The 27,959-nt window shown below is 46.4% G+C and overlaps 2 protein-coding genes across 2 annotated transcripts in view; both read left to right on the top strand.

Annotated features, from left to right (window-relative positions):
- Positions 1-1,116: 1,116 nt before the first annotated feature.
- On the top strand, positions 1,117-14,085 carry Znf660 (zinc finger protein 660). Its single transcript, XM_070017597.1, has 2 exons — positions 1,117-1,146; positions 12,083-14,085. Exon 2 carries the CDS (start codon positions 12,273-12,275, stop codon positions 13,266-13,268), a length of 996 nt encoding a protein of 331 aa, XP_069873698.1. The 5' UTR covers positions 1,117-1,146; positions 12,083-12,272; the 3' UTR covers positions 13,269-14,085.
- Positions 14,086-18,905: 4,820 nt separating this feature from the next.
- Positions 18,906-27,959, top strand: part of Znf197 (zinc finger protein 197) — a 12,064-nt gene continuing 3,010 nt past the window's right edge. Inside the window, 4 exon segments of the mRNA XM_070017417.1 lie at positions 18,906-19,036; positions 22,856-22,865; positions 26,421-26,611; positions 26,614-26,723. Of these exon segments, the coding sequence (XP_069873518.1) occupies positions 18,973-19,036; positions 22,856-22,865; positions 26,421-26,611; positions 26,614-26,723 (375 nt within the window). The 5' untranslated portion in view covers positions 18,906-18,972.

The raw sequence follows: 27,959 nt of genomic DNA, 5'->3' as shown, positions 1-27,959 counted from the left end.
CAGCCTTCTGCCTTGAGTTGGCCACTTCTGGCCCCATCTGTAGTTAATACCATCCTGGCTAGTGTATGTTTACATTAAAAAATTGTCTACTCTTTTCCCTTTAACCATACTCATCATCTGAAGGTTGAGAACCAGCACTAGAAATAACTGTATCTGCTTCTAGTCTGTAGGTGTTGCTGGCCAATGAAAAATGAATACCCTAGCTTTCTGGAACAGTCTCGGGTCCTTGCATGGATGAAAACAAAAAACAAAAAACAACTATAAGTACCTTTGGGGGGAAAAAACAAAACTTTTATTGGTCATTTCGAAGTGTAAATAAAATTTTGGATTTTTAAAAAATCATCTGACCCTGTGATCTGTGTGTGTGTGTGTTTTCCAGTTTTCTATTTTTTTAAATTTGACTCTATAGCCTTTATAAGGTGTAGAAAAACTATTTTTCTCAGTCTCTCACCGCTGAAGGATTTTCACTAAGTGTTGGAAGGTCTTCTTGTGAGGAATATTCTTTTAAAAAAGTTTTTTCTTATCTTTAAGTAGTTGTACAAAGAAGTTCTTATTCTACAAAACACTATATGGATACAAAGTGTCTGATAACATTGTCACCCATGGCTCCATGTTAGGGATATTCTTAGAATGGGTTCTTGGGTTCCCATGGTTTCTTTGCCTTGGGAAATCTCTTGTGTGGTTTGTTGTTGTTGTTGGCTGGTGGTTCCGCCCCTATCAAGGAATTTTCTCATTGGCTGGATTTCTAACCCCGCCCATCTCCGCCCCTTTTCAAGGAGGATGGTGGCTTCTTATTGGCTGGACTTCTAACCCACTCATCTCTGCTGCCCCCCCCCCGCCCCGGTTTTCAAGGAGTGTGGTGTGGCTTTTCATTGGCTGGATTTCTAACTCCGCCCATCTCCTCGACCAATGGTCGCGCACAGCCTGTGTTATGGGCGGGGCCAGAGCGCTGGATGTCTTTGCCAGCATCTGGGAGCAGGGGCTGGCAGGGGAGGGGTAAGGTGGGGGAAACCACAGAGGCGCGGAAACTTCCAGATGCCTAGAAGGGCCGGAGGGTCTCCACGGTGGGGTGTGGTGGGGGAAGGGATTCATGGGGAGACGCTGACGCAGTTCCTGGTCCGTTTGGTTCCCAGAAGTTTTGTTCTGGTGAGCTCTGGGGGGGGGGGGCTGGTTGTAGGAAGTGTGTGTGGGGGGGAGGGAACTTGGGGGCCGGTTTGGGGGGGGCCTGGGGGTGAGATCCCAGACCGGGGGTGGGGTGGGGTGGGGGTGAGGTCGTGGTGAACCTCTCCCCTCTTCTTTCCAGCGCTGTCTCTTTTGTCTTAGATCCAAGCCGGCTGGCTGGCTGGCAGGATGGATGGATGGATGGCAGAATGGATGGCAGGATGGATGGATGGCAGGATGGATGGATGGATGGATGGATGGCAGGATGGATGGATGGATGGATGGCAGGATGGATGGATGGCAGGATGGGTGGATGGATGGATGGATGGCAGGATGGATGGATGGATGGATGGATGGCAGGTTGGATAGATGGATGGATGGATGGATGGATGGATGGATGGACGGGCGTAGAACTTAGATCCCCAACCCCATCACCATCCTCCTCATCCTCTCTAGCTTTGGGTCGCCATGGCAACGGCCTAGTTGAGGTCCAGAGCCCAAGTGGTCCCCAGGATGGAGTTACTGGAGTCCGCCGATCGCTGAATCTGATCATGGCTCTCTCTATCTCAACCAGCCAGGACTCTGTGATTCTAGGGAATATAGGCTTGGCCAAAGGATAGTCATACTTTTTTTTTTTCTTCCCTCAAGTGATATCAAGCCTCTGCCCCCACTACAGGTTTCCGGTGTGCTACAACTTGGAGTAAGGTAGGGTCAGTCTGGTACACAAGACAGAGAGCTCTGTTCTGGGAGGGAAGGTGATAGAAACAGGTTTGACAACTTTAGAAGCTTGAGTATGAGCTCACCTACCTGGGGGGGGGTGCTGGAGGGGGGACAAGGTAGGGAGTAGGAACCCAAAACATCATTTGAGGCCATAGTAATTCTACAAAATGAGTGCTCCTAGGAGAACAATGACCCTTTTGAAGTACCCGATTTCCGATGCCCCCTCACAGACCACCAGAGACCACAATCAACGCAAACAGCAAAGAGTCGTTTATCACAAGCTCGAGCTGGTCCGGCATGCACTCGGTAACTGGTGATACTAAGAGGCCCTGAGCACAAAATCAGCATAGCTTTTATAGTATTGAACAAACAAGTTCACAAGGGAGTTTCCATACAAGCAGTTACATGATTGGTTAAAAATTGCATAGTACTGAGGTTTGAGTCCACCCTGACCGCACTTCCCTTTTTCTGATGGAACACTTGGGCAATTGCTCTGTTTCTTAAGGGTGGGCAGGGTTGGTAGCAGCTTGCAGTTTTTCCGACAACTGTGTTTTTTTTCTCTTTTGGGGTTAATCTGAAGGCAGCAAAGCTATAGGTTGGTGGGCTTAATCTTAAAATGGAGTTACTTTAGCTCTTCATTCTCTCCTCTTCTAGAGCACCAGGGACCAATCATGGTTCCCTAAGCAGTATAGTAAGTGGACATTTCAATGGATGTCCCCAGAGGGTGATATTGTTGCCTCAACATCATTAATTGTATGGTGATTACCCGTTTTTTTAACAAATGCCATTAATTCGTTTATCACGCAGGGGCCTACAGTAAGTACAAGCCAAAGTACAATAAGAGGACCTACCAAGGTAGAGATTAATGCTGTCAGCCATCGGGAGTAGTGAAACCATGATTCAAACCATCCTTCTTGCTCTTCCCTCTCTTTTTGTCGTCTAGCTAATCGTTCCTTTAGCCAGTGACTCTTTGACAATTCCTGAGAGGTTTACATAAAAACAACATTCCTCTCCTAATGCCACACACACTGTCCCCCTTCTTGTAGGAATATTAAGTCTAATCCTCTTCTGTTTTGTAGCACAAGGAGTCGTGGGACTTTTGGAGATATGCTATGGAGTGTTCTAGGTGTTTGATATCTTCATCTATTGTTGCCCGAAGATTTGCATAGGAAGCTTTGTGCGTAACCAATAAGGCCACTCCAGCTCCTAGTCCGGTTAGCCCTAACAGAGCCCCAATAGTTACAATGGCTGTGACAGATTCTCTTTTTACTTTAAGGATTTAAATTAGGCGTGGGATTAATTGGATGAATACACAAAAGCTGCCTAACTGGTTTAAGGTTTCTCCATGTACACAGAGGGTCAATCCCGTAGGGCAGGCCCACCATTCATTTTCTGGGGGGATTATATATCTCTTATTTGGATTTAGTGTAAGCATTCGGTTACACAAATAAGAATATTGGGAGGGTACTTTCCCTAAACACAGTCCATTTCCGACAACTGACTGAAGGATTAACTTTACACCACTCTTTTTTTGTGTGTGTGTGTCCAGTTGTGGGGCCTGAACTCTGGGTCTGAGCGCTGTCCCTCAGCTCTTCAGCTCAAGGCTAGTGCTCTACCACTTGAGCCACAGCACCACTTCCGGCTTTTTCCTTTTTGCTTATGTGGTGCTGAGGAATTGAACCCAAGGGCCTCAGGCATGCAAGGCAAGCGCTCTACCATGGAGCCAACTTCCCAACCCTTACACCACTCTTTTGCTGCCATCTGCATTGACTAACATCTGAACTGGTGCAGAAACTGCTTCTTATAGCTACGCCCTCATAGAAAGGAAACTGCCTGTTATAGCCTATCCAGCAAGATTTCGTTATTTCTGGCCGAGTCTGATTTAGGACTGCATAGGTATCTGCCAGCAGTTTCCATACAGGGCTCCCCAGGGGTTGGCTTTCTGCATCAAGTTGTTTTTGCTCTTGGATTTTTGTTGTGACAGATGTGGGATAAGGTTGACTTATAGTTGGTCTTAAAGCTTTATGGGGTCCTATCACTGCTGGGGGTTGGATTCATGTTTTGGTGAGTCTAAGGGCCAATATGAGCCCTCGATTAGGGCTAATATGAAACCTGAATCGCCATGTTTTTCCTATTTCCCATCCTTCTGCTCTTTTCCCTGTTAGGGTAAACTTAATTTGAATCCGAGGTCCCATAGCTGTCATTTTGTGAAAAGTCCCAAAATCATTTCCCGCCAAATGCACTTGTTTCACACCCCCATTGTTCACAATAGAAGTCACCAACACTTCCACATTTGCTAGGGTCCTTTCCCTACATAAATGGCACATATACCATTTCTGTATCCTACAGCTTGCATCCTGGCCCTGTATGTCACCATTTGGCCATGATCCTTCAGTTACTTTGCACAAGTCAAAAGTTAAGTCTGGAAACTAGGGCGAAAGCCCAACCTTAAGTGCCAGGAACTAGTTCCCTGGCCCACCCAAGATTGCTAATGGTGGGGGCCAGCCAAACGTAATTTCAAAAGGGGTAGCTCCCAATTTACAGGGAGAGTTGTGGACCCTGTATAAGGCATAAGGAAGGAGGGCCACCCAGTCTCCGCCAGTCTCCATGGTCAATTTGGTCAAGGTCTCCTTTAAGGTCCAATTCATTCTCTCTACGTGTCCTGAGCTCTGAGGACGATAAGCACAATGTAATTTCCAATCCGCCCCGAGGATGGAAGCCAATCCCTGACTTACCTTAGACAGGAAGGCAGGTCCATTGTCTGATCCTATCATCAAGGGGAAACGGTACCTGGGCAGAATATCTTCCAATAACTTCTTTGTTACTACCTGGTTTTACTTCAGTAAAATCTACCTCCCAGTACACTCCTGGTCTGCCCCTCCTTTCTCTAGGACCCAAACCCACTGTGCTGTGTCCCACATTAGTGAGCTGGCCTGTCTTGCAATCTGCTACAATCTGCTGAATTTTGGAAGTGGCGCTCTTAATTTTAAGCTGCATGCATCTTAGCAGGTCTTGCATTCTCCTTTCTCCTAGGTGAGTGGTTTGATGTATTTTTTTTGGTAAAATCTGGTGGCCTAGTTTCTCCTGAACTATAATCTTTCCCTGAGAGTCCTGCCACCATCCCTGTATGCACTGTGTCCATGGGTGCAATCCTTTGATCCAGTTAAAATCCTCTTCTGTGTACTGGGGTACCTCGGGCAATTCTCGGGGCCCTGGATCTGGGAGGATAAGGACCAATTCATGCTCCACCTGGATACCCTGTCTCTCGCCTTTTGATGTCCAGGGCAGTGGACAATGGCCAGTCTCTTGGGTAGCCACAGCGTCGCTAGGAGAGCAAGAATCTCTTCCTTGTTTTGTATGGTTTTTTTCCCTTTGCCATTAATAGTCCTCTCTCTTTATAAATGGTCCCATGCACATGGGCCGTGGTGAAGACATACTGGCTGTCAGTGTAGACGGTTAGCCGCTTCTCTTTACCCAAAGTCAGGGCCTGAGTGAGGGCTATGAGTTCTGCCCTTTGGGCTGGCGTTCCCAAGGCTCAGCCCAGATCACCTCGGTCTCTGAGACTACCACGGCCCCCCGCATATCTCTTGCCATCTCGGATGAAACTGCTCCCATCGGTGAGCCAGGTGGCATCTGAGTTTGGCAGTGGCTGGTCACTGAGATCTTCTCTGGTCCCATGAACTTGCGCAAGGATCTGTGCGCAATCATGGAGGGGAGCCTCCAGGTCTGGGGCTGCCAATAGTGTTGCAGGGTTGAGTGCCATTGGTGCCTGAAAGCATCTTTGACCATAATTGCTGTGGCCACTATTATCCTCAGACATGGGGGCCATCCAGCCGCAACTGGATTCAGTTTTTTGTTGTTGTTGGTTTTTTTTGGTCGGCCATGGGGCTTGAACTCTGGGCCTGGGCACTGTCCCTCAACTCTTCAGCTCAAGGCGAGCGCTCTACCACTTGAGCTACAGCGCCACTTCTGGTTTTCTGGTGGTTTATTGGAGATAGGAGTCTCACGGTCTTTCCTGCCTGGGCTGGCTTTGAACTGCGATCCTCTGATCTCAGCCTCCTGAGTAGCTAGGATTACAGGCGTGGGCCACCGGTGCCTGGCTTGGGTCCAGTTTTTTTGATAGATAGGCAACTGGTCATTTCCAGGGTCCCAGCTGCTGTGTCAAAACCCCTTTTGCTACCCCCTTATGCTCATCCACATAGAGGTAGAAAGGCTTAGAGATGTCCAGCAGACCCAGAGCCAATGCGGACAGCAGGGTTGTTTTTAGTCTTTGAAATGCCTGCTCTGCTTTTTCTGTCCATTGGAAAGGTGGTTTTTTTTCCTGTGGTCATCTCATATAGGGGTTTGGCCAACTCCGCAAATCCCGGGATCCATAAGCAGCAGAAGCTGATGGACCCCAGGAATTCCCTTACCCCTCGCAGGGAGTCGGGTCGCGGTATTTTAAGAACAGTCTCTTTTCTTGCCTCAGTCAGCCAATGCTGCCCCTCTTTTAGAAGGTACCCCAAATATGTCACTTCTGATCTACAGATTTGGGTTTTCTTGGCGGATGCCCGGTACCCCAGGTTACCCAAAGTCAGGAGTAAGTCCTTTGTTCCCTGAGTGCACTCTTCCCAAGTCTCTGCAGCTATAAGCAAATCATCCACATATTGTAGTAAAGTCAAGCCAGGGTGGCTTTCCCAAAACTCATCCACGTCCTCATGTAAAGCTTCATCATCAAGAGGGTTGGTGAGTTTTTGAAGCCTTGGAGAAGTCGTGTCCAGGTCAGCTAACCGTTAATACCTTTTTCTGCATCTGTCCATTCGAACACGAAGAGATCCTGGCTTTTGGGTGCCAAGGGCAGGCTGAAGAATGCATCCTTGAGATCCAGGACAGTGTACCAGGTCCTGTACTGAGGGCACTCAAGAGAGTATAGGGATTAGGCACTGTAGGGTGAATGTCCATGACCCTCTTATTTACTTCCCTTAAGTCCTGTACTGGCTGGTACTCAGAGTTGGGCGTCCAAACTGGTAACAGTGGGGTGTTCCAGGCAGATCGGCAGGGGCGTAGCACCTCCTGCTCTAATAGCCTCCAAATGTGGGGTGTTACTCCCACTCGGGCCTCCTTGGTCATGGGGTATTGGTGGACCCTGACCGGATCAGCCCCTGGTTTTAGCTCAATAAAGAGGGCTGGTCGGTGTTTTGCCAGGCCCATCCCTCCAGTTTCGGCCCGAGCCCCGGGGTACCTGCTCAGCCAGTAATTGATGTCCTTGTCTGGAGGTTGCAGTTGTTGGTGAAGGTGGTATTCATCCTCTAAAGCCAAAGTCAGCATAGGAAATGGCTGACCTCGTGAGTCCTTACTCGAGGGCCATCGGGGTGAAAATGAATTTGTGCCCCTATCTTGGTCAACAGATCTCGATCCAGAAGGGGGTAGGGGCTGTGGGGAATAACTAAAAATGAGTCACTCTCCCATTCCCAAGGTCAACAGTTCTTTTCGTGGTCCAAGGGTATTTCTTTATTCTGGTGACTCCTTGTACCCATGCAGCATCGTCAGAAACCTTTCCGCTAAGCTCAATCAAGGCCGAATGCTGAGCCCCCATGTCAACTAGAAAGTCTACCAGAGTCCCCTCCACCTTGAGTTACCCTGGGTTCAGAGAGGGGAGCCGAACCCCGTCGCCCCTAGTCTTCATTCAGGGGTGCAACCATTAACATTGGTCCGGGGGGGGGCATTGTCTGAATCTCTGTTCTTTTCTTTTGGGACATTCTTTAGCCCAATATCCGGTCTCACAGCAAAAGGTGCCCTAGTCCTCGGCCTCTGCCTCCTAGCTGTCTCTGGGGTCTTGTTGGTAGCCCGTACTTGCTTTTCTTCCAGAGCATCTCTATTATTGTATACTTTTTGGTCTATTCTCACTAAGTCCTGAGTATTCTTACCCTCCAAGTCCTCAAGCTTTTGTAATTTCCTTTTAATATCTGAGGCTGCCTGGTTAACAAAGGACATGACTACTGCGGCCTGATTTTCGGGGGCACCTGAATCCATGGGGGTGTACTGTCTAAAGGGGAACTCATTCCTTTCCTGCATTATTGAAGATACTTTGGCCAAATTAGTGAGCTTGCAAGCAGCTGCCCGGAGACCCGCCATTAAGAGTCTGGCGATAAACCCGAAGCCTCTCCCTACCTGTAGCCATATTGTAATCCCAATTGTCTGGAGGGGGCCTGGTAAAGGGGAAGGAAGCATTAATTAGATCCAGATTAATGGTGAGCTGCCCGTTATCTCCTGGGACTAGTTTCCAGATCCTCTCTCTTTCTTCAGTGGTGAACAGGATCCGGAGCAACTGCTGGCAGTCATCCTAGGTAGGCTGGTGAGTAAACATTACACTGTCTAAAAGAGTAATCAAATCTTTAGGGTTCTCTGAAAATTTTGCATTTTGGGACTTCCAATGATATAAATCACTGGTGGAAAAGGGCCAGTATTGGAGTCTCAGGTTCCCTGTGTCATTGGGTGGTCTGATCTCCTGAAGCGGCAAGGTTATGGTCGAGTTCAGAGGTTGCGGACTGGCAGTCCTAAGGGTGCGACCTCGCATCCCCCCCACAGGGCCCTCTAAGTCTTCCCCTCTATCTCCCCCCCCCCCCGCTGCCTCTGCTGCCTCCTTGGGGGCCAGAGGCGCTGCCGGGGCTGCGGGGTAGGGTTAAGTGGGGGTGGAGTATCGAGGAAGAGGAGATTCGGATCTTCATCCATCAGAACAGGAGGAGGCGCTGATGGACTAGGCACCTGTGGGCCTTTTAGGGTCAATATGGTGGATGCGCCAGGAGTGGGGAACAGGAAGGAGGATATCCACCTGTGTGTGTGTGGGGGGGGGGTTTCTACCAGATCTTCCCACACCAGGATATAAGGAATCTGATCTGCGTGTCCTCGTTTTCCAGGCAAAAATATTTAATGCTTTACCTTCTGAGTGATTGACAGGTTAAAGGTGCCCTCTGGGGGCCATCCAATCTCAACAGCCGGCCATTCTGACCGACAAAGAGTGATCAACTTGCCTTTCTTGATTTCCAAACTCAAATTGTGGGCCCTGTCTTTAGCATCCTTAAAATGATTAGTCAGGAGAGTCAAGGGAGTACTCTGGTCCTGCCCCATTTCAAAGTGAAAAAGGGCCCAGCCCAAGGAGGAAACTGCTGAAAGGAATAGGCACCCGAGAAGGAATTGATAAAGTTGGCGCTGGCTCGGGTTGGTGATTCTGGCGCACAGAAAGAGGTCTTCTGGGGAATAAATCAACTCCTCATGTCGTCCTGGAATTCCAAAAGGATTAAATAAAGCGGGAGAGGGGCTGGGGTGAAAGAAGCCGCTGGCTGCCCGTTTTGGGGGGCTCCAGGATGCCCTTTGATCTGAAAATAAAAGTAAGATGAACAAAGAAAAAGAGGCGCTGAATCAGAACGACAAATACAGACAAGACAGGGACAGCATGTGCGTTGAGACTCGAGCTCGAATCCACCCTTTACCTGCAGTGGCGGAGGCCAGAGCATCCCCACCTGGGAGTGGCTTCCCCTAAAGGTCCGGGGACATCTTCCACTGGCCCACTGGTGACCTTATAGGTTTCTTGCCAGTCATAAAACCCTACTTGCTAATCAAACACAAAACATTTCACATGAAGCAGCTGCACCCCTACTTACCAGCTGGCTAGACGACTTGCTGATCAGGCATCTGGGTGAGCTTCTGGAGGGGGGCATCCCGGACGAGCCCCCAGATGAACTACCTGATTTCAGATACCCCCTCACAGACCACCAGAGACCACGATCAATGCAAACAGCAAAGAGTCGTTTATCACAAACTCGAGCTTGGTTCTGCATGCACTCGGTAACTGGTGATACTAAGAGGCCCTGAGCACAAAATCAGCATAGCTTTTATAGTATTGAACAAACAAGTTCACAAGTTCAGGGGGTTTCCACACAAGCAGTTACATGATTGGTTAAAAATTGCATAGTATTGAGGTTTGAGTACACCCTGACCATACTTCCCTTTTTCTGATTTAACACTTGTGCAATTGCTGTGTTTCTTAAGGGTGGGCAGGGTTGGTAGAAACTTGAGGTTTTTCTGAGAACAGTTTTTTTTTTTCTTTTGGGGTTAATCTGAGGGCAACACAGCTAAAGGTTGGTGGGATTAATCTCAAAATGGAGTTACTTTAGCTGTTTAGTCCCTGAGCATTTGCTCAAGGCCTAGCACTCTACCACTTGAGCCACAGTGCCAATTGCAGTTTTTTCCTATGATCAGTTGGAGATAGGACTCTCATGGACTTTCTTGCCTTGGCTGGCTTCAAACTGCATTCTGCAAATCTCAGCCTCCTGAGCGGCTGGAATTACAGGCATGAGCCACGGCGCCCAGCCACAGTTCTTAAGGACAGGAAATTACCTTAGAATGGATATTGTCTGAATATCTGCTTAGAATTGAGATCTAAGAGAACTCATCATTCGTATCTGTCAATAGCAATTCTCGACTGTACTAGGAGCTTCCTCATTGAATCTAAAGAGGAAACCAGGCAAAATGTGCTGAGTAGATCCTTTGGAGTAAAGTTGCTGCCATACAAATCATCTTTGCTGAACAGGTGAGAGTTAGACTGTGAAATTAGTCTTGAGACAGGACTCCTACTTGCTAAAGGATGAGGGGTCAAGGATTGAAAGCAAATATTTCTCATTCTTCGGATGAGCCACTGGTGCCCAGCTTCATTGTACAAGTTATACATAAATCAGAAATACCAGGTTGTAGATCATAAGTCTACTGAATTTTTTAGTCTGTTATGGGACTTGAACTCAGGACCTGGCCGTTTCCCTGAGCTTCGGTGTGCTTGAGGCTAGCACTCTACCACTTGGGCCACAGCACCACTTCTGGATTTTGAGTGGTTAATTGGAGAGAAAAGTCTCATGGGAACTTTTCTGCCCTGCTTGGCTTCAAACTGTGATCCTATTAAATTTTTATTAATCACTTTTAAAATAATGTGGATAGCCAGACATCAGTAGCTCACACCTGTAATCCTAGCTACTGAGGAGGCTGATCTCTGAGGATTGCGGTTCAAAGCCAGCCTGGACAGGAAAGCTCTTGAGACTCTTATCTTCAATTAACCACCCAAAACCAGAAGTGGAGCTGTGGTTCAAGTGGTAAACACTCACCTTGAACTGAAGAGCTAAGGGACAGCATCCAGGTCCAGAGTTCAGGCCCCACAAATGACAAAAATAAATAAATAAATAAATAATGAGGAGGAGGGCTAGGAATGTGGCTTAGTGGTAGAGTGCTTGCCTAGTATGCATGAAGCCCTAGGTTTGATTCTACAGTACCACATAAGCAGAAAAAGCCTGAAGTGGTGCTGTGGCTCTAGTGGTAGAGCCTTGAGCAACAGAAGCTCAGACACAGTGCCCTGAGAATACACAGGGGTAAACCAAGGTGGTTTAGGTGCACCTAGAGGGTTTCTAGAATTCTTAGCCATATTCTAAGACAGAATCTGCTTGCTCTTCTATAGAACAATTTTGAGTGTCTATTAGGTGCCAGCCACTATATCACTCCAAGTAAGAAAATAGATCAGCTAGCCAGGCACTGGTGGCTCACGTCTGTATTCCTAGCTCCTCTGGAGTCTGAGATTTGAGCTTGGTGGTTCAGAGCTAGCGCAGGCAGGAAAGTCCATGAGACACTTATGTCGAATGAACTACCAGAAAAACAGAAGTGGAGCTGTGACTCAAAGTGGTAGAGCCTTAACTTTGAGCAAAAAAAGCCCAGAGACAGTGCCCAGGCCCTGACTTCAAGCTGTTGACGACAGAAAGAAAGAAAGAAAGAAAGAAAGAAAGAAAGAAAGAAAGAAAGAAAGAAAGAAAGAAAGAAAGAAAGAAAGAAAGAAAGAAAGAGAAAGAAAGAAAGCCAACTCAACTACAAGCCAAACATCTGGAGATTAGTCATTTCACATAGTAGAGGCCAGATTATAGTTGATTTTTTTTGTTTTGGGGCATGGGGCTTGAACTCTGGGCCTGGGGGCTGTCCCTCAGCTCTTCAACTCAAGGTGAGCACTCTACCACTTGAGCCACAGCGCCACTTCCAGTTTTCTGGTAATTTATTGGAGATCAGAGTCTTGGGGACTTTCCTGTCTGGGCTGGCTTTGAACCATGATCCTCAGATCTCAGCCTCCTGAGTAGCTAAGATTACAGGCGTGAACCACCAATGGTGACATGTACAACATCTATTTTTTTTTCAGTTAAATGGTCAAGCTGGGGTTGAGGAGGTATTGACACTATTCCTGAAAAACAAAACCAAACCAAACCATCCTCACACCGTATTCTTGCAAGAATTCCACAGACGTGATGCTCAGGATGCCACCATTATCAATAGCTCCTCTGAAAAAATAATAATATTTAAAAAAAAAACATCCTTTCCATCAGGCAATAATGAGGAGAAAGACAAGAAATTTCCAATACCCTGTGGTGAAAGACACAACCATCCTCACAGAAGGGAATGATCCAGAACCTGAAGGAGATGGTAGCCAGCACCAGGGTCCTCTAACAAAGGAGAAAGTTCAAGTTGATAAGAGACAGTACGTGTGTGCGGAATGTGGCAAAGCCTTCGGTCAGAGTGCCAACCTTACTGTGCATGAACGAATCCACACCGGTGAGAAACCGTACAAGTGTAGAGAGTGTGGCAAAGCCTTCAGTCATAGCTCCAACCTAGTAGTGCATCAGAGAATTCACAGTGGACTCAAACCCTACAGGTGCAGCGAGTGTGGCAAATCATTCAGCGGGAAGTCCCACCTTATCCGACACCAAGAAGTCCACAGTGAAGAGAGAACTTACGCATGCAAGGAGTGTGGGAAAACTTTCAGCCGGAGCTCAGGACTTATTTCCCACCACAGGGTGCACACTGGAGAGAAGCCTTACAGTTGTCTTGAGTGTGGGAAAGCCTTTAGCCGGAGTTCCAACCTCAGTCAACATCAGAGAATGCACAAAGGGAAAAAGGTGTACCAGTGTAAGGAGTGTGGGCGATCGTGTGGTTCCCACACCAAGATTCTAGATCATCAGAGACTTCACAGCGGGGAAAAGCCCTACGAATGCAATGAGTGTGGGAAAGCCTTCATCTTAAAGAAGATGCTTCAAGAACACCAGCGACTCCATCGCCGAGAGAAACCTTACACCTGTAACGAGTGTGGCAAAGCTTTTACTTCCAATCGCAATCTTCTGGACCATCGGAGAGTTCACACTGGAGAGAAGCCTTACAGCTGTAATGAATGTGGCAAATCTTTCCGACAGACTTCCCAAGTTATTCTCCATTTGAGGACCCACACGAAGGAGAAGCCTTACAAGTGTGAGCAGTGTGGGAAAGCCTACCGTTACAGCTCGCAGCTTTTTCAACATCAGAGAAAACATAGCAAGGACATAGAAGTCTCCTAATCAACCAATTGTCAACCATACAGCTAACTGCTTCTTTTCTGAAAAGTAGTTTTGTGCCGGGTGCCAATGGCTCACGCCTGTCATCCTAGCTACTCAGGAGGCTGAGATCTGAGGATTGGGATTCAAGGCCAGCCCAGGCAGGAAAGTCCATGAGATTTTTACCTCCAATAAGCTACCAGAAAGCCAAAAGTGGAGCTGTGGCTCAACTGGTAGAGCGCTGGCCTTGAGCTGAAGAGCTCAGGGACAGCACTCAGGCCGAGAGTTCAAGCCCCACCACTGACCAAACAAAAAAAAAAGAATCTATGCAGGGAAAATATGTACACAAAGGTGAACAAAAGGAATGATATTCCTGCTGGCTTTGATATAATGGAAAGGAAAAAAAACCAAATGATTTTCCAACAGTACTGGGTTAACTGAATGACTGTCTATTCTTTCTCTCTGTCTCTTTTGTGTTGGTCCTGGAAGCTTGAACTCAGGGCCTGGGCTCCACCCCTGAACTTTTTTGCTAGAGCCCTGTCCCTTGAACCTCAGCTCTACTTCCTGCTTTTTGTGGTTCACTGGAGATGAGAATCTCAGAGACTTTCCTGCCTACGTCTGGCTTCACACTGTGATCCTCACATCTCAGCTGCCTGAATAGCTAGGATTACCGGTGTGAGCCACCAACTTGGCTGATTGGCTATTCTTTTTCTTTTCCTTAGCCTGGGCTTAAACTCACTGGGGACTGTTCTACCACTTGAGCCACAGCGCCACTTTCAGCTTTTTCTGAGTAGCTTATTGGAGATAAGAGTCTCTCGGACTTTTCTGCCCTAGCTGGCTTCAAACCTAGATCCTCAGATCTCAGCCTCCTGAGTAGCTAGGGGGACAGGTGCGAATCACTGGCACTCTGCTTGTTTGTGTATTCTTAATAATGTTTCTGCAGCCATTGTAAAGAGAAAAAAAAATGTTGGTCCTGGGGCTTGAACTCTGGGCCTGGGCACTGTCCATGAGGTTTTGTGGCTCAAGAAGCCACTTGAGCCATGGCGTCACTTCTGGCTTTTTATGAGTAGTTTATTAAAGATAAGAGTCTTGGATTTTTCTGCCTGGGCTGGCTTTGAACCATGATCCTCAGATCTCAGCCTCCAGAGTAGCTAGGATGACAGGCATGAGCCATGAGTACCCGGCTCATCGTAAACTTTTTTTTTTTTTTGTCAGTTGTGGGGCTTGAACTCTGGGCTTGGGCGCTGTCCCTCAGCTCTTCAGCTCAAGTGAGTGCTCTACCACTTGAGCCACAGTGCCACTTCCAGTTTTCTAGTGGTTTATTGGAGATAAAAGTCTCATGGACTTTCCTGCCCAGGCTGGCTTTGAACAGCAATCCTCAGATCTCAGCCTCCTGAGTAGCTAGGATTACAGGTGTAAGCCACCAGTGCCCGGCAACATTGTAAACATTTTTGAAGAATATGTTAACGCCACGGGGAAACTGTGTGGGGAAAAAAAAGGACAGGTGAATGAAAGAAAGAAAAACAATGAAACTGATCCAGTTTTTTTTCTAATTAAAAAATTATGTGTAGGAAAAGAGGAAGGAAGTAACCCAAAGTAGAGCCAGTTATTTGTGAGTGATAGAATTGTTGATGATCTCTATTTTCTTCCGTATCACTTTTCTATGTTTTCTAAATTTTCTACAACGAAACTGTACTACTTTTGTATTTAGAGAAAACTAGGGTATAGTTTGAAGATAATGAATGCATGCTTATTTTCCCTTGACAGTGGGAACAAAGGAACATACTTTAGGAACTTAAAGTACTGGAATTATACCCTTGCTCTAGTGCTTAGCAGTGACTGAATTATGGCCATGTCTTAGTGAGAGTTGAACTATGGTCAAACCAATTCCTTTTAGAGCCTGTTAGTAAAATCATGAACACCAACCCTCTGTCTTTTGTTTTGTTTTTGAGACGGGTCTCACTATATAGTTCAGGTAAGCCTTCAACATGTGGGCCTCCTTCTTGGCCTTCCTCAACCTTCAACTTAAGACCTGGGCACTGTCCCTGATCATATTATTATTATTATTATTATTTTTGGTTGGTTGTGGGGCTTGAACTCTAGGCTTGGGCGCTGTCCCTGCACTCTTCAGCTCAAGGTGAGTGCTCTACAGCATAAGCCACAGTGCCACTTCCGGTTTTCTAGTGTTTCATTGGAGATAAGAGTCTCACGGACTTTCCTGCCCGGGCTGGCTTTGAACAGAGATCCTCAGATCTCAGCCTCCTGAGTAGCTAGGATTACAGGCATGAGCCACCAGCACTCGGCTCCTGATCTTCTTTTGCTCATGGCTAGTTGGCAGTCTACAATTTTGAGCCATTTCCAGTTTTCTGGAAGAGTGCAACAGGTTTTCCTGCCCAGGCTGGCTTCGAACCATGATCTCCGGATCTCAGCCTCCCTAGTAGCTAGTATTACAGACATGAGCCACTGGCACTTGACTTTCTTTTGTCTTGCAATTCTAAGATGAGTTGACTTAAGAGTTGCCAACAACACACACACACACACACACACACACACACACACACACACACATTCATTTAGGTTAAAAGAACACAAAAATTTAGCGTCTCTTCTTTCTCCTCAGTTGTGAGCTGCTGGTGAGCTACCTAAACTCTTGCATTCCTAGTACGTTTCTAGATAGCTAGGGAAAAGTGTGCCCCTAAGAAAACAGCCCCAAGACAATAGCTCACAGCAGTAATTCTAGCTAGTCTGGAGGCTGAGACCATGAGGATAGAAATCCAAATCTCACCTGGGGCAGGGAAATCCATGAGACTTTTCTCTCCTATTCATCAACAAAAAGTCAGACATGGAGCTCTGGCCCAAGTGGTAGAACACCAGACTTGAGTGAAAAAAGACACAGTGCACAGGCTCTGAGTTCAAGCCCTAGTACCAACATGCATGTCTAGACACACACACACACACACACACAGTCCATCTGGCAACAGTTAGGGTCTCTCCCTTCTTAGCCAGTCCTCCTCTTCTTCCCTGCCTCCCCAGATTATTTTTGAGATAAAAGTCTCAGACTTTTCTTCCCAGTTGGCTTTGAACCAAGATCCTCTGGATCTCAACCTCCTGAGCAAGTATAATTCCTGATGTGAGCCACCAGCTCTTGAGTAGGCAAAACTTGTTAAAGTGGTTGTAAAAGGGATCCTACGTATCATCAGAACTGACAATATTAGGGATCCTACGTATCATCAAAACTGACAATATTAGTATGTCAAAAATTTCATGAAAGGAGGGAAAAAATGAAAATGAACATTTTGGTTGAAGCTACGTTTCTCTACTGTGGAAAATGTGTGTGTGTGTGTGTGTGTGTGTGTGTGTGTGTGTGTGTGTGTGTGTGTGTGTGTGTGTGTGTGTGTGTGTGTTGGGTGGGGTAGAGATGCAGCTGGTTAATTCTGGCACCAGCAACAACCTCCTGACTCAGTATAGTAAACCCTTCCTGGTCACAGAAGGCCGCAACACAGACAGTTAGCACAACCTAAAGCCCCAAAGGCCTAGGGTAGAGCTCAGCCTCCAACTTGGCCCTACCTCCCTCAGGGAGGAGGAGGAGGAGGAAGCAGGAACCATAGAGACGCGGATTCCTAGAGAGATCGAGTCTGGAGCGAGGAGCAACCGGAAGTCCCAATATCCAGCTTGGTGCGGCGGTGACACCATAGAGACGAAGCTTGCTAGAGAGTAACAGCTTGGAGTGCTGAGCAACCGGAAGTCGCAGTGTCCAGCCCTTCTTCCAAGGCCTGTCCTGCTAACTGTTGGCCCTGCTGCCTCCAGTGCTAGTGTCATCATCTAGCAGCTGGAGCTGGCAGAGGCTGGAGCCTCCCCCTTATCCCCCCACCCCGATACAACCTGCCAGGAGCCCCCTGAGAGAAACAGTCTGGGGTGTCCCTCACATTTTTACCTGCCACCCCACCCCACACATGGAATTCAGGACAGGTAATTGAAGACAGCACCCCTGAAATTTGGGGGTGACCCTGGGATGGTGTGTGTGTGTTTTGGGGTGTCACCTAGAACCCAGAACAGCTCATTTTTAGGAGGTTCCACCAATCCCCCCCCTCCTTCTCAGTCTTCTCTGCACAGAAGCAGTCTCCTCTCCCCCCCCCCAAAAAAAGCAGTGTCCCCCTCTTCCCTCCCCCCCCCCCTCAGACTTCTGGTAGGGTCATGTCTTCTTGGCCCGTGTCTCAGGTTGAGATGACTGGGCTCCAGCCACTGGCATCCAGCCATTGTGTTGCTTGCTTTCCTCCATAAGCCTGGCATACACCTGCCCAGCCCCAGCCATTGGTGGAGATGGTGTCTCATTTTTTTTTTAATACCAGGCTGGCCTTGAACCACAGTTCCTAATCTTCACCTCCCATTTACAGGTGTGAGCCACTGGGCCTGACTCAACACAATGAACAGTTGTTTTTGTTTTAGAAGTAGGTCTTCAAAGTTATGTAGCACTTAATTCCACCTTTATTAATTGAGTGTTCATGTATTTTTCCCATGTGCATCAGGATTAAGGCCATGATTACTTAGCTACACGACTGAACCTAGGGAAGTGTACTAGTTAAAGAAGGTTAACTAAGTCTGGAGCCAGTGGCTCATGCCTGTTATTCTAGCTACTCAGGAGGCTGGATCTGAGGATCACAGTTCAAAGCCAGCCTGGGTAGGAAAGGCCATGAGACTCTTATTGCCAGTGAACCACTCAGAACACTAGAAGTGGCATTGTGGCTCAAGTGGTAGAGGGTTCACCTTCAGCTGAAGAGCTCAGGGACAGCACCCAGGTCCATGACTGACAGAAAAAGAAAAAGAAAAAAAAAGGTTAACATTTTAGTTTGTGTCTCTGGCACTGTTAACTTTAATATGCCCTGGAGGGGGGTACACTTGTCTAGCGAATCTATTTTTTTAAATTTTTTATTGTGAAAATACCATACAGAGGGGTTACAATTACATGGGCAAGGTAATAGCGAGTCTATTTAGACATGAATTTCTTATAACTTTGCAAGTTGGGAACTGCTGTTAACTCTGTGTGTGTGTGTGTGTGTGTGTGTGTGTGTGTGTGTGTGTGTGTGTGTGTGTGTGTGTGTGTGTGTGTGTGGAGTGTGTGGTGCTGGTCATGGGACTTGAACTCAGGGCCTGGGTACTGTCTCTTTTTCACTTTAGGCTGGTCTTCTACCATTTGAGCCACACCTTGACTTCTGGCATTTTGGTGGTTAATTGGAGCTAAGAATCTTATAGACTTTTCTGTCTAGACTACTTTTGAACCACAATTCTCAGCCTTCTGTGTAGGTCGGATTACAGTAGGGAGCCACCAGTACCCAGCAGAGAGATGGTTCTAATTATTACTAGCAGTTGACTGCATCTAGTGTTTCTCTAGACTAATTTTTTTTTTTTCTGGTGGCTTGGTCATTGTCCCTGATCTCTTGCTCAAGGCTAGTGCTCTACCACTTTGAGCCACAGTGCCACTTCTGCTTTTCTGGTGGTTCACTGGAGATGAGTCTCACAGACTTTCTTGCCCCAGCTGGCTTTGAACCTCAATCCTCAGATCTCAGCCTCCTGAGTTGCTAGGATGACAGGTGTGAGCCACCAGTGCGCGGCTGGACTAATTTTTAACCATGCTTTTTTGAGGTCTTACAGGTGATATTCCCCAAGCCCTAAGAAAGAACTCAAGCACGAATTAAGGGAACGACGAGGAAAGAACTTCTTGTGAAAGACGATGACAAGAGAAAACGGGGCCCACAATGCTCTGAGACAAGAAGGCCTTGTAAAAGGGAAGGATGGGAAGAGGGGGGACCAAGATGGCGACGGGGCAGTAGGGAAACGCCACAGCTCTCTCCAACCAAAAAGAGAGTTCGAGTTCCAACGCTTAATCTCCCCAAGAGACCGACAACAACAAAAAGACGAACACTCAGAGAAAAACCAGAGGCGGAGAATAACAAAAAAGAAAGAGGAAAAGAATTTCAAAACAGAAAAAAGCGAAGACCCCTCCCCCAACCTTTACTGGCCGCGCGGCAGCGCGCCAAGCCGCCGGCCAGCCGGCCCGGCGGGGGCTGTGGGAGCCCCAGAGAAACAGCAGAGACACAGGGGGCCACTTTCAGAACATCTGGTACTGGTTTGCAGAACAGCAGATCACCAGGAACAGAGAAACCTACCAGCCGGGAGTCTCCACGAGGATCCCACCCCCACCCCTCACTCTCCACCCGAGCAGAGAGGCTCCATCCCGCCAAAGTCGCTCGGCATCAGCAGAGTGACAAAAGGACCTGCGGCAGACCACCCGGCCCGCCGGATCGCGATCGCAACGATCCAGCACTCTCCACCCGAGCAGAGAGGTTCCATCCCGCCAAAGCGGCTCGGCGCGACAAAGGGTCCTGTCTGCAGACCACCCGCCCGCCCGATCACGATCGCAACAACCCGGCGGGGTCACTTGGGCCCCAGAGGTACCGAGAAGAAGCTGCCTGAGCGTGGACACTCTTGACCCAACAGCTTCGACAGAGGCAGAGACAGAAAAGAATCACACAGAGCCACCACCGCCCAACCCAGCCCGGATTGCAACAACAACTGACGACCTACACCACACAGAAACAACCAGCTCCAGGGTGAGTACCCCACAGGGGAAGTGTATCCCTCAAGGGAGACCAGAGCTGGAGGGAATCCCCAGACCCTGACCTAGACTCCCTACCCCAGCACCCGGACCACAGGACCCACTAAAACTGGGAACTGTTTGAGAGCTCCACCAGCCCGTGGAGCACACTCAGCTGGCCAGGCTAGAGCAAGAGCACCCCTGGAAGGGAGCTTAAATGCCCAAGCCAGGAACAGCGCCCCTGGGTCAAGACTACCAACAGTAGAAGAAATTTGAACTGTGTCCCCCAGGCTGTATAACCTAGGGGGTATACACATCAGCACAGGCCTAACAAGCGCGCTCCAGGCTGGGGCCGGAACCAAGCCCGGGGATCCGGCACCTGAACAACACAACCAACTCCTCCCAATTGAAGTAAAAAGCTGAGCATACGCCTCAACAGAGGGGAGAAAACCAGGAAACAACACTCCCCCGGGAAGCACGCCTGTGACAACAAAAGACCTGGAGGCCCAGGACAAGAGAAGCCCAAACCCCACCAAAACTCCACCCATATACCCTAGACTGGGAATTGGGCAACACAGGCTGCCAGCACCTGATAGTAAGCAGGAGCTCAGACTGTTAAGGCGGCTCAGCAATAGAGTGATAGTCTTGGATGTATGAGGCCCTGGATCTGATTCCTCAGCATCACAAAAGCAAAAAGGGTCAGAAGTGGTGCTGTGGCTCAAACGGTAGGGTGCCAGCCTTGAGCTGAAAAGCTGAGGGACAGCACCCAAACCTAGAGTTCAAGCCCACAACCAGCCCAAAACAAATAAACAAAAACACATCAGGAGCCCATAGCAGACTCCAGCATTTGGGAGAGTGCATCCAGAGCATCTGTTCTTCACAAGAGCACCCGTAGGAGCAAACACAAGCAGTCTAGGCTGCTCAACCCTTCCAAAGGCGGGAACTGTCAGCAATCTACAGCAGAGAGCTGAGAATCCTAAGTAAGTCAGAATAGCAGCTGGAAATAGGCTCCCAACAGAACCCAGATCAGGCACAGACTCTCTCTACCAACACAGAATCAGCAACCAAGCAAAGACAGACACACCAAAACAAAATTGAAGAGCAGTCTCCTGAACCTCCATGCGAAAATCACAGAGAAAAATCACAAGGTTTACTACCACCCAGGACAGCAAGCTCACCTCAAAAGCCAGCAGCCACACAGGGGAGAGCCCCAGTGGGAGCAAAGCAGGAATGGAAGACAAAGGCTACTTCCAAGGGTTGCTGGAGGCAATGACTCAAGAAATAAAGCGAGAAATTTATCAGAAATTGAAAGAGCACAAGGATGAACTATCCAAAGAGATACAGGGTATCAAACAAGAGATGCATGCAAAAATAGAAGCTGCACAAACCTCAATAAGAAGTGAGATAAACGCCAAATTAGAGGTAATGCATACCTCATTGAGAGGTGAGATCAGTACTCTGAGAACCAACATTGAATCCATAAAGGGATCCATTTCCTCCATGCAAACCACAATAGAAGCCACTGTCAACAGAGTGAATGAAATGGAAGGTCGAGTGTCAGATACAGAAGACAGAATACACCAACTGGACCAAAAAGTGACAGATATGGAAAAATTACTCAAATTAAACCAAAGGGATATTCAAGAGCAAGCAGATAATGCTAAAAAATTTAACCTTCGCATAATTGGAGTGGACGAAGGTGAGGAATTCCAGAGCAAGGGAATGCAACACCTATTTAACAAGATAATCAATGAAAACTTTCCCCACCTCAAAAACGACCATCTTAACTACATCACAAAAGCTTATCGAACACCCAACAAGCAAGACCCCAGGAGAAACACTTCTAGACACATTATAGTAAAAATGATAGATCTGAATAATAAGGAAACAATCCTGCATGCAGCAAAAATGAAGAAGGAGCTATACTACAATGGGAAAAAAATAAGAATTACTGCAGATCTCTCCACACAAACAATGAATGCAAGAAAAGCCTGGGAAAGCACCATACGAGCCCTGAGAGCCAATAACTGCCAACCCAGACTGATCTACCCGGCAAAGCTAGCATTCACATTTGATGGAGAACTGAAAACTTTTAATAGCAAAGAAAAACTAAATGAATACATAAACATTAAGCCAGCATTACAAAGAATTCTAAGAGGGGGGACACAACCTGAAGAAAGCAGCCAGGAACTGGGGCCTGCCCCAAACAGGCATTACTCAAAGTCTAACTGAGCAAGCACAGGAGAAAAGGAAAAAAGAAAAACTTAGGAAAACGGAATGGCAGGGACAACAATGCATCTCTCTATACTTTCTCTTAATATAAATGGGCTGAATTCGCCAATTAAAAGAAAACGAACTGAGGACTGGATAAGAAAACAAGACCCATCCATCTGTTGCCTTCAGGAGACCCACCTCTCAGCCAAACATACAAACAAACTCAGAGTGAAGGGGTGGAAAAGGATCTACCAATCAAACGCCCCCAGTAAGAAAGCAGGTGTAGCTATCCTGATATCTGACAAAATAAACTTTTCATTAAAATCAGTACAGAAAGACAAGGACGGACACTACATATTAATAAAGGGAACAATCCAAGAGGAGGATATAACCATCATCAACTTATATGCCCCAAATATTGGTGCACCCAGATATGTCAAACAAATGCTCTCAAACTTACAGAATAAAATAGATCCCAATACGATAATACTAGGAGACTTTAACACACCACTCTCACCAAAGGACAGGTCTACCAACCAGAGGATTGGCAAAGAAGCTACCGAATTAAGAGAGGCCATACTTCAAGCGGAATTAACTGACATCTACCGAGTATTTCACCCTAAAACAACACAGTACACATTCTTCTCAGCAGCTCACGGAACTTTCTCCAAAATAGACCATATCATAGTTCATGCAAGGAACTTAAGCAAATACAAAGGGATCGACATAATCCCCTGTATCCTATCTGACCACAGTGGAATCAAGCTAGCTCTCAATAACAAAGCATACCGCAGAAATTTCTCCAATACATGGAAATTGAACAGCACACTCCTTAACAATGCCTGGATAACAGAAGAGATCAGAGAAGAAATAAAGCATTTCCTACAACTCAATGAAAATGAAAACACCTCACAAAGAAACTTGTGGGACACAGCAAAAGCAGTCCTGAGGGGCAAATTTATTGCCCTCAGTGCCCACATCAAGAGAATGGAGACAGACCAAGTAAATAATCTCATGTTGCAATTAAAACAGCTAGAAAAACAGGAAAAAATGGAACCTAAAGCTACTAGAAGAAGCCAGATAACCAAATTAAAAGCAGAGATTAACCAATTAGAAAATCAGAAAACCATAACCAAAATAAACCAAACAAAAAGCTGGTTCTTTGAAAAAATAAACAAAATTGATGGCCCATTGGCTAGATTAATTAAAAAAAGAAGAGAGGAAACCCATATTAATAGGATTAGGGATGCCACGGGAAACATCACCACACGTACCCAAGATATCCAAACAATTCTAACAGACTACTTTCAAAAGCTATACTCTCTAAAGGAAGAAAATCGGGCAGAAATGGATGCATTTTTAGAGAAATACAAGTTGCCCAAACTGAGCAAAGAAGAAGTTAACCAATTAAATAAGCCAATATCCTATAATGAGATACAGGAAGCTATCAAAAGTCTTCCAACAAAAAAAAGCCCAGGACCAGATGGATTCACAGCAGAATTCTATAAGACCTTTAAACAAGAACTAATACCCATACTCCTCAAGCTCTTCAGAGAAACAGAGAAGGAAGGAGCTATCCCAAACTCATTCTACGAAGCCAATATCACACTCATCCCCAAACCAGGCAAAGACCCAACCAAAAAGGAGAATTACAGGCCAATCTCCTTGATGAACACAGATGCAAAGATCCTTAACAAGATTCTAGCTAACAGAATCCAGAAACACATAAAAAAAATAATTCACTATGACCAGGTAGGCTTCATCCCAGAGACACAGGGATGGTTTAACATACGTAAGTCAATAAATGTAATCCAACATATCAACAGAGCCAAGGTCAAGAATCACATGATTATCGCTACAGATGCAGAAAAGGCCTTTGACAAAATTCAACATTCATTCATGCTAAAAGCTCTGGAGAAAATAGGAATAGAAGGAACATTTCTAAAAACAATAAAAGCCATTTATGACAGACCAATAGCCAATATTATACTTAATGGGGAAAAGCTACAACCAATTCTCCTAAAATCAGGAACAAGGCAAGGATGCCCACTGTCTCCACTCCTCTTCAATATAGTCCTAGAACCCTTAGCCAGGGCAATAAGGCAAGAAAAAGATATTAAAGGGATCCTCATAGGAAAAGAAGAAGTTAAACTATCCCTTTTTGCAGACGACATGATACTATACCTCCACGATCCCAAAAACTCCATCCCCAAACTCTTAGAAATCATAAATCACTTCGGCAAAATAGCAGGATACAAAATAAACCCACAAAAATCAGTTGCCTTCCTATACACTGATAATGTACAGGAAGAGAGGGAAATAAAGGGAGCAACCCCATTCACAATAACCTCCCGAAAAATAAAATATTTAGGAATTAACCTAACCAAAGATGTAAAAGAACTATTTAATGAGAACTATAAAAAGTTAAAGAAAGAAATTGCAGAAGACACTAGGAAATGGAAAGACCTCCCATGCTCCTGGATAGGCCGACTTAATATAGTAAAGATGGTAATACTTCCAAAACTAATATACAAATTCAACGCAATTCCTATTAAAATCCCAATGACGTACATCACTGAAATACAGAAAACAGTCCAAAAATTCATATGGAACAACAAAAGACCTAGAATAGCCAAAACAATTCTAGGGGATAAAGACAATATGGGAGGGCTATCCATGCCGAACTTCAAACTCTACTACAGAGCTATAATAACAAAGACAGCATGGTACTGGCACAAAAACAGACCCGAAGACCAATGGAACAGAATAGAAGATCCAGAAATAAATCCACAGGCCTACAGCCAGCTGATATTCGACAAAGGAGCCAAAGACATACAATGGAAGAAACACAGCCTCTTCAACCGCTGGTGCTGGGAAAACTGGGCAGCCACATGCAGAAAACTAAAAGTGGACCCCAGCCTATCACCATGCACCAACATCAACTCAAAATGGATTAAAGACCTTAACATTAAACCTGAATCTCTGAAACTACTGCAGGACAGAGTAGGAGAGACACTTGAACTAATAGGCACAGGAAGGAACTTCCTGAACAGAGTCCCAGGGTCACAACAAATTGGAGAGAGACTCGACAAATGGGACTACCTTAAAATAAAAAGCTTCTGCACAGATAAAGCTATCGCAACCAAGCTAGAAAGACAACCAACTAATTGGGAAAAAATATTTACCAGCAATATATCAGACAAGGGGTTAACATCCTGTATATACAGGGAACTCAAGAAACTAATCCCTCCCAAACCCAACACACCAATTACTAAATGGGCAAGGGAACTAAAGAGGGACTTCTCAAATGAAGAAATAAAAATGGCAAAGAAACACATGAGGAAATGTTCATCATCCCTGGTGGTGAAGGAAATGCAAATAAAGACAACCCTGAGATACCACCTTACCCCAGTCAGAATGTCCCACATCCACAAATCAGCCAACGACAAATGCTGGAGGGGATGTGGAGAAAGAGGAACGCTATTACACTGCTGGTGGGAATGTACACTCATACAACCACTTTGGAAAGCAGTCTGGAGGGTCCTTAGAAAGCTAAAGATTGACCTCCCTTACGACCCAGTCATACCACTTCTAGGCATCTACCCTGAACAACAGGAACCAATATACAAGGACACGTGCACCTCCATGTTTATTGCAGCACTGTTCGCAATAGCTAGGATATGGAAACAACCTAGATGCCCCACCACAGATGAATGGATCCAAAAATTGTGGTATCTATACACAATGGAATATTATGCAGCCATTAGAAATGACAAAATAATGGCATTTGCAGGGAAATGGATGGAGCTAGAAGGAATCATGTTGAGCGAGGTAAGCCAAGAACGAAGAGACAAACAGTACATGGTCTCCCTGATAAGTGGATGATGAATCCAAAATGTTAGGTGATATGACAAAACTAACAGGACTTAAGAAACAAAGAACTCCCACTCATCTGGTTGAACCACTACTAAATATCCCCATGCTGCTGATCACATATATGGTATATAACATATGAGCACCGTTATATATTACAGACTGTGATAGACAATTTGCTCCAGGAAAGTTAGAATGAACTTGTGACTTTAAATGAGCATCATTATTCCACAATACTGTGAATTTCTGGAAATTAAGTAATCACTTAATCACGATCAAAAAAAAAAAAAAAAAAAAGAACCTTGGGGAAGGGAGGGAGGGAGGGGATGGTAGGGGGAAAACAATGGAGGGGGTAACAATGTTCAAGAGGAAGTGGAAGTGTACTCATTACCTCACTCATGTAACTGTAACCCTCTGTATAGTATCTCTACAATAAAAAAAATTAAAAAAAAAAAAAAAAAAAAAAAAAAAAAAAAAGGGAAGGATGGTATCTAGACATGGGGGACCAGCATCCAAGGGAGCAGCTTCTCTGTGTGGGAGACCTCCCATCAGCACTTCAGACGATTACGTTACCATGACACATCTGGACCCCAGGAGGCTCTGAGCCGACTCTGGGAGCTCTGTCGATGATGGCTGAGGCCAGAAGCACCCACCAAGGCTCAGATCCTTGAGCTGTTGGTGTTGGAGCAGTTCCCCGGGAGCTCCGGACCTGGGTGCAGCTCCATCATCCTGGGAGTGGCAAGGAGGCTGTGGCCCTGGTAGAGGAGCTGCAGAAAGATCTGGCTGGACCGGCACTAAAAGTGAGATGGCTGGGGGGGGGGGGGGGCTGTGGAGGGAGGGACATTGGCTTATGGAGGCTGGGCTGATGGGTGAGTTTGTGATTTCTATGCGTGATGACAGTAACTTAATGCTCATTAAAGCAGGTTCCAACGCTATTGAGACTTCAATAGAGAAATGGGTTCATGATGGAAAGCCTTAGGCCCTCCACAGAATCTGTGCAAGAACATTGGTTCCAGCCTGTCCCCCTGGGTGATCCTTCCTAATGCTGAATTTGGTCCCAACACCTAAAAGAGAATGAGGTTTGTAAGTTCTTCTAAGCAGAAGTGTTTCTGTTGCTTCTGATTCTAGTGTTTCTGTAAGACTGATTGAAATGGTGATATAAAAGGGAGTGACAGGAGCTGGGAAGTGGCTCAGTGGTAGAGTGCTCGCCTAGCATGCACGAAGCCCTGGGTTCGATTCCTCAGTACCACATACACAGAAAACGCCAGAAGTGATGCTGTGGCTCAAGTGGTAGAGCGCTCGCCTTGAGCAAAAGAGGCTCAGGGACAGTCCCTAGGTCCTAAATTCAATCTCAGGATTGGCAAAAAGAAAAGAAATGAGCTCATAAGTCATGAACTCATACAGAAATGCCTCCATGGATTGCTTTAGATCAGAGACACCTGGCTAGCTACAGAACCAAGAGATGACGTTTCCACACTGGTAACGTATGTAGTGGAGCAGGAGGGGAATGGGCTAAGGGGACAAAGGAATACCAGATAAATAAGTAGAAGGAATGGGATTGAACTCAAGTCTGGTTTCAAACCAGATAGGAAGCTAAATCCAGGCTCTTCATTACTGCTTGTTAACTTCCATTCCTGCCTCAGCCCACAGGTGGTTCTGGCTCCTGTTGCTCTTGTTCTTTGTGGACAGTGGCCGCTGGCAGTACCATGGGTGGGAGAGGAGGCCAGATTCATTGGTCCAAAGGCAAAACCTATGGTCTTTGGTTTTGGTGTTCCATATTTCAGGTGGGTCTTTCTGATCTCACACTTCTAGAATGAGGACAGGAACTGGTCTGAGGTAGTTAAATGAGTCCATTTGTTTTCTCTCTCCTCCCTCTCCCTCCCTTCCCCTGTCTCCTTCCTTCCCTCCCTCCCTCCCTTTCTCTCTCTCTCTTTTCTTTCTTTGTTCCTTTCATTCTTGCTTGCTTGCTTGCTTTCGGTTCTGGGGCTTGAATTCAGGGCCTGGGCACTGTCCCTGAGCTTTTTTGCTCAAGCTAG

Source organism: Dipodomys merriami, unplaced genomic scaffold (assembly GCF_024711535.1).
Source record: "Dipodomys merriami isolate MVZ:Mamm:240054 unplaced genomic scaffold, mDipMer1.0.p SCAF_125, whole genome shotgun sequence".
Taxonomy (NCBI): domain Eukaryota; kingdom Metazoa; phylum Chordata; class Mammalia; order Rodentia; family Heteromyidae; genus Dipodomys; species Dipodomys merriami.
The sequence above is the reverse complement of the archived record's forward strand: the minus strand, read 5'-3'. Positions and strand labels throughout refer to the sequence as shown.

Bases quoted from the DNA above. Each gene is read 5' to 3' on its own strand.
- Znf660 (XM_070017597.1), top strand. From the start codon at position 12,273: ATGAGGAGAAAGACAAGAAATTTCCAATACCCTGTGGTGAAAGACACA.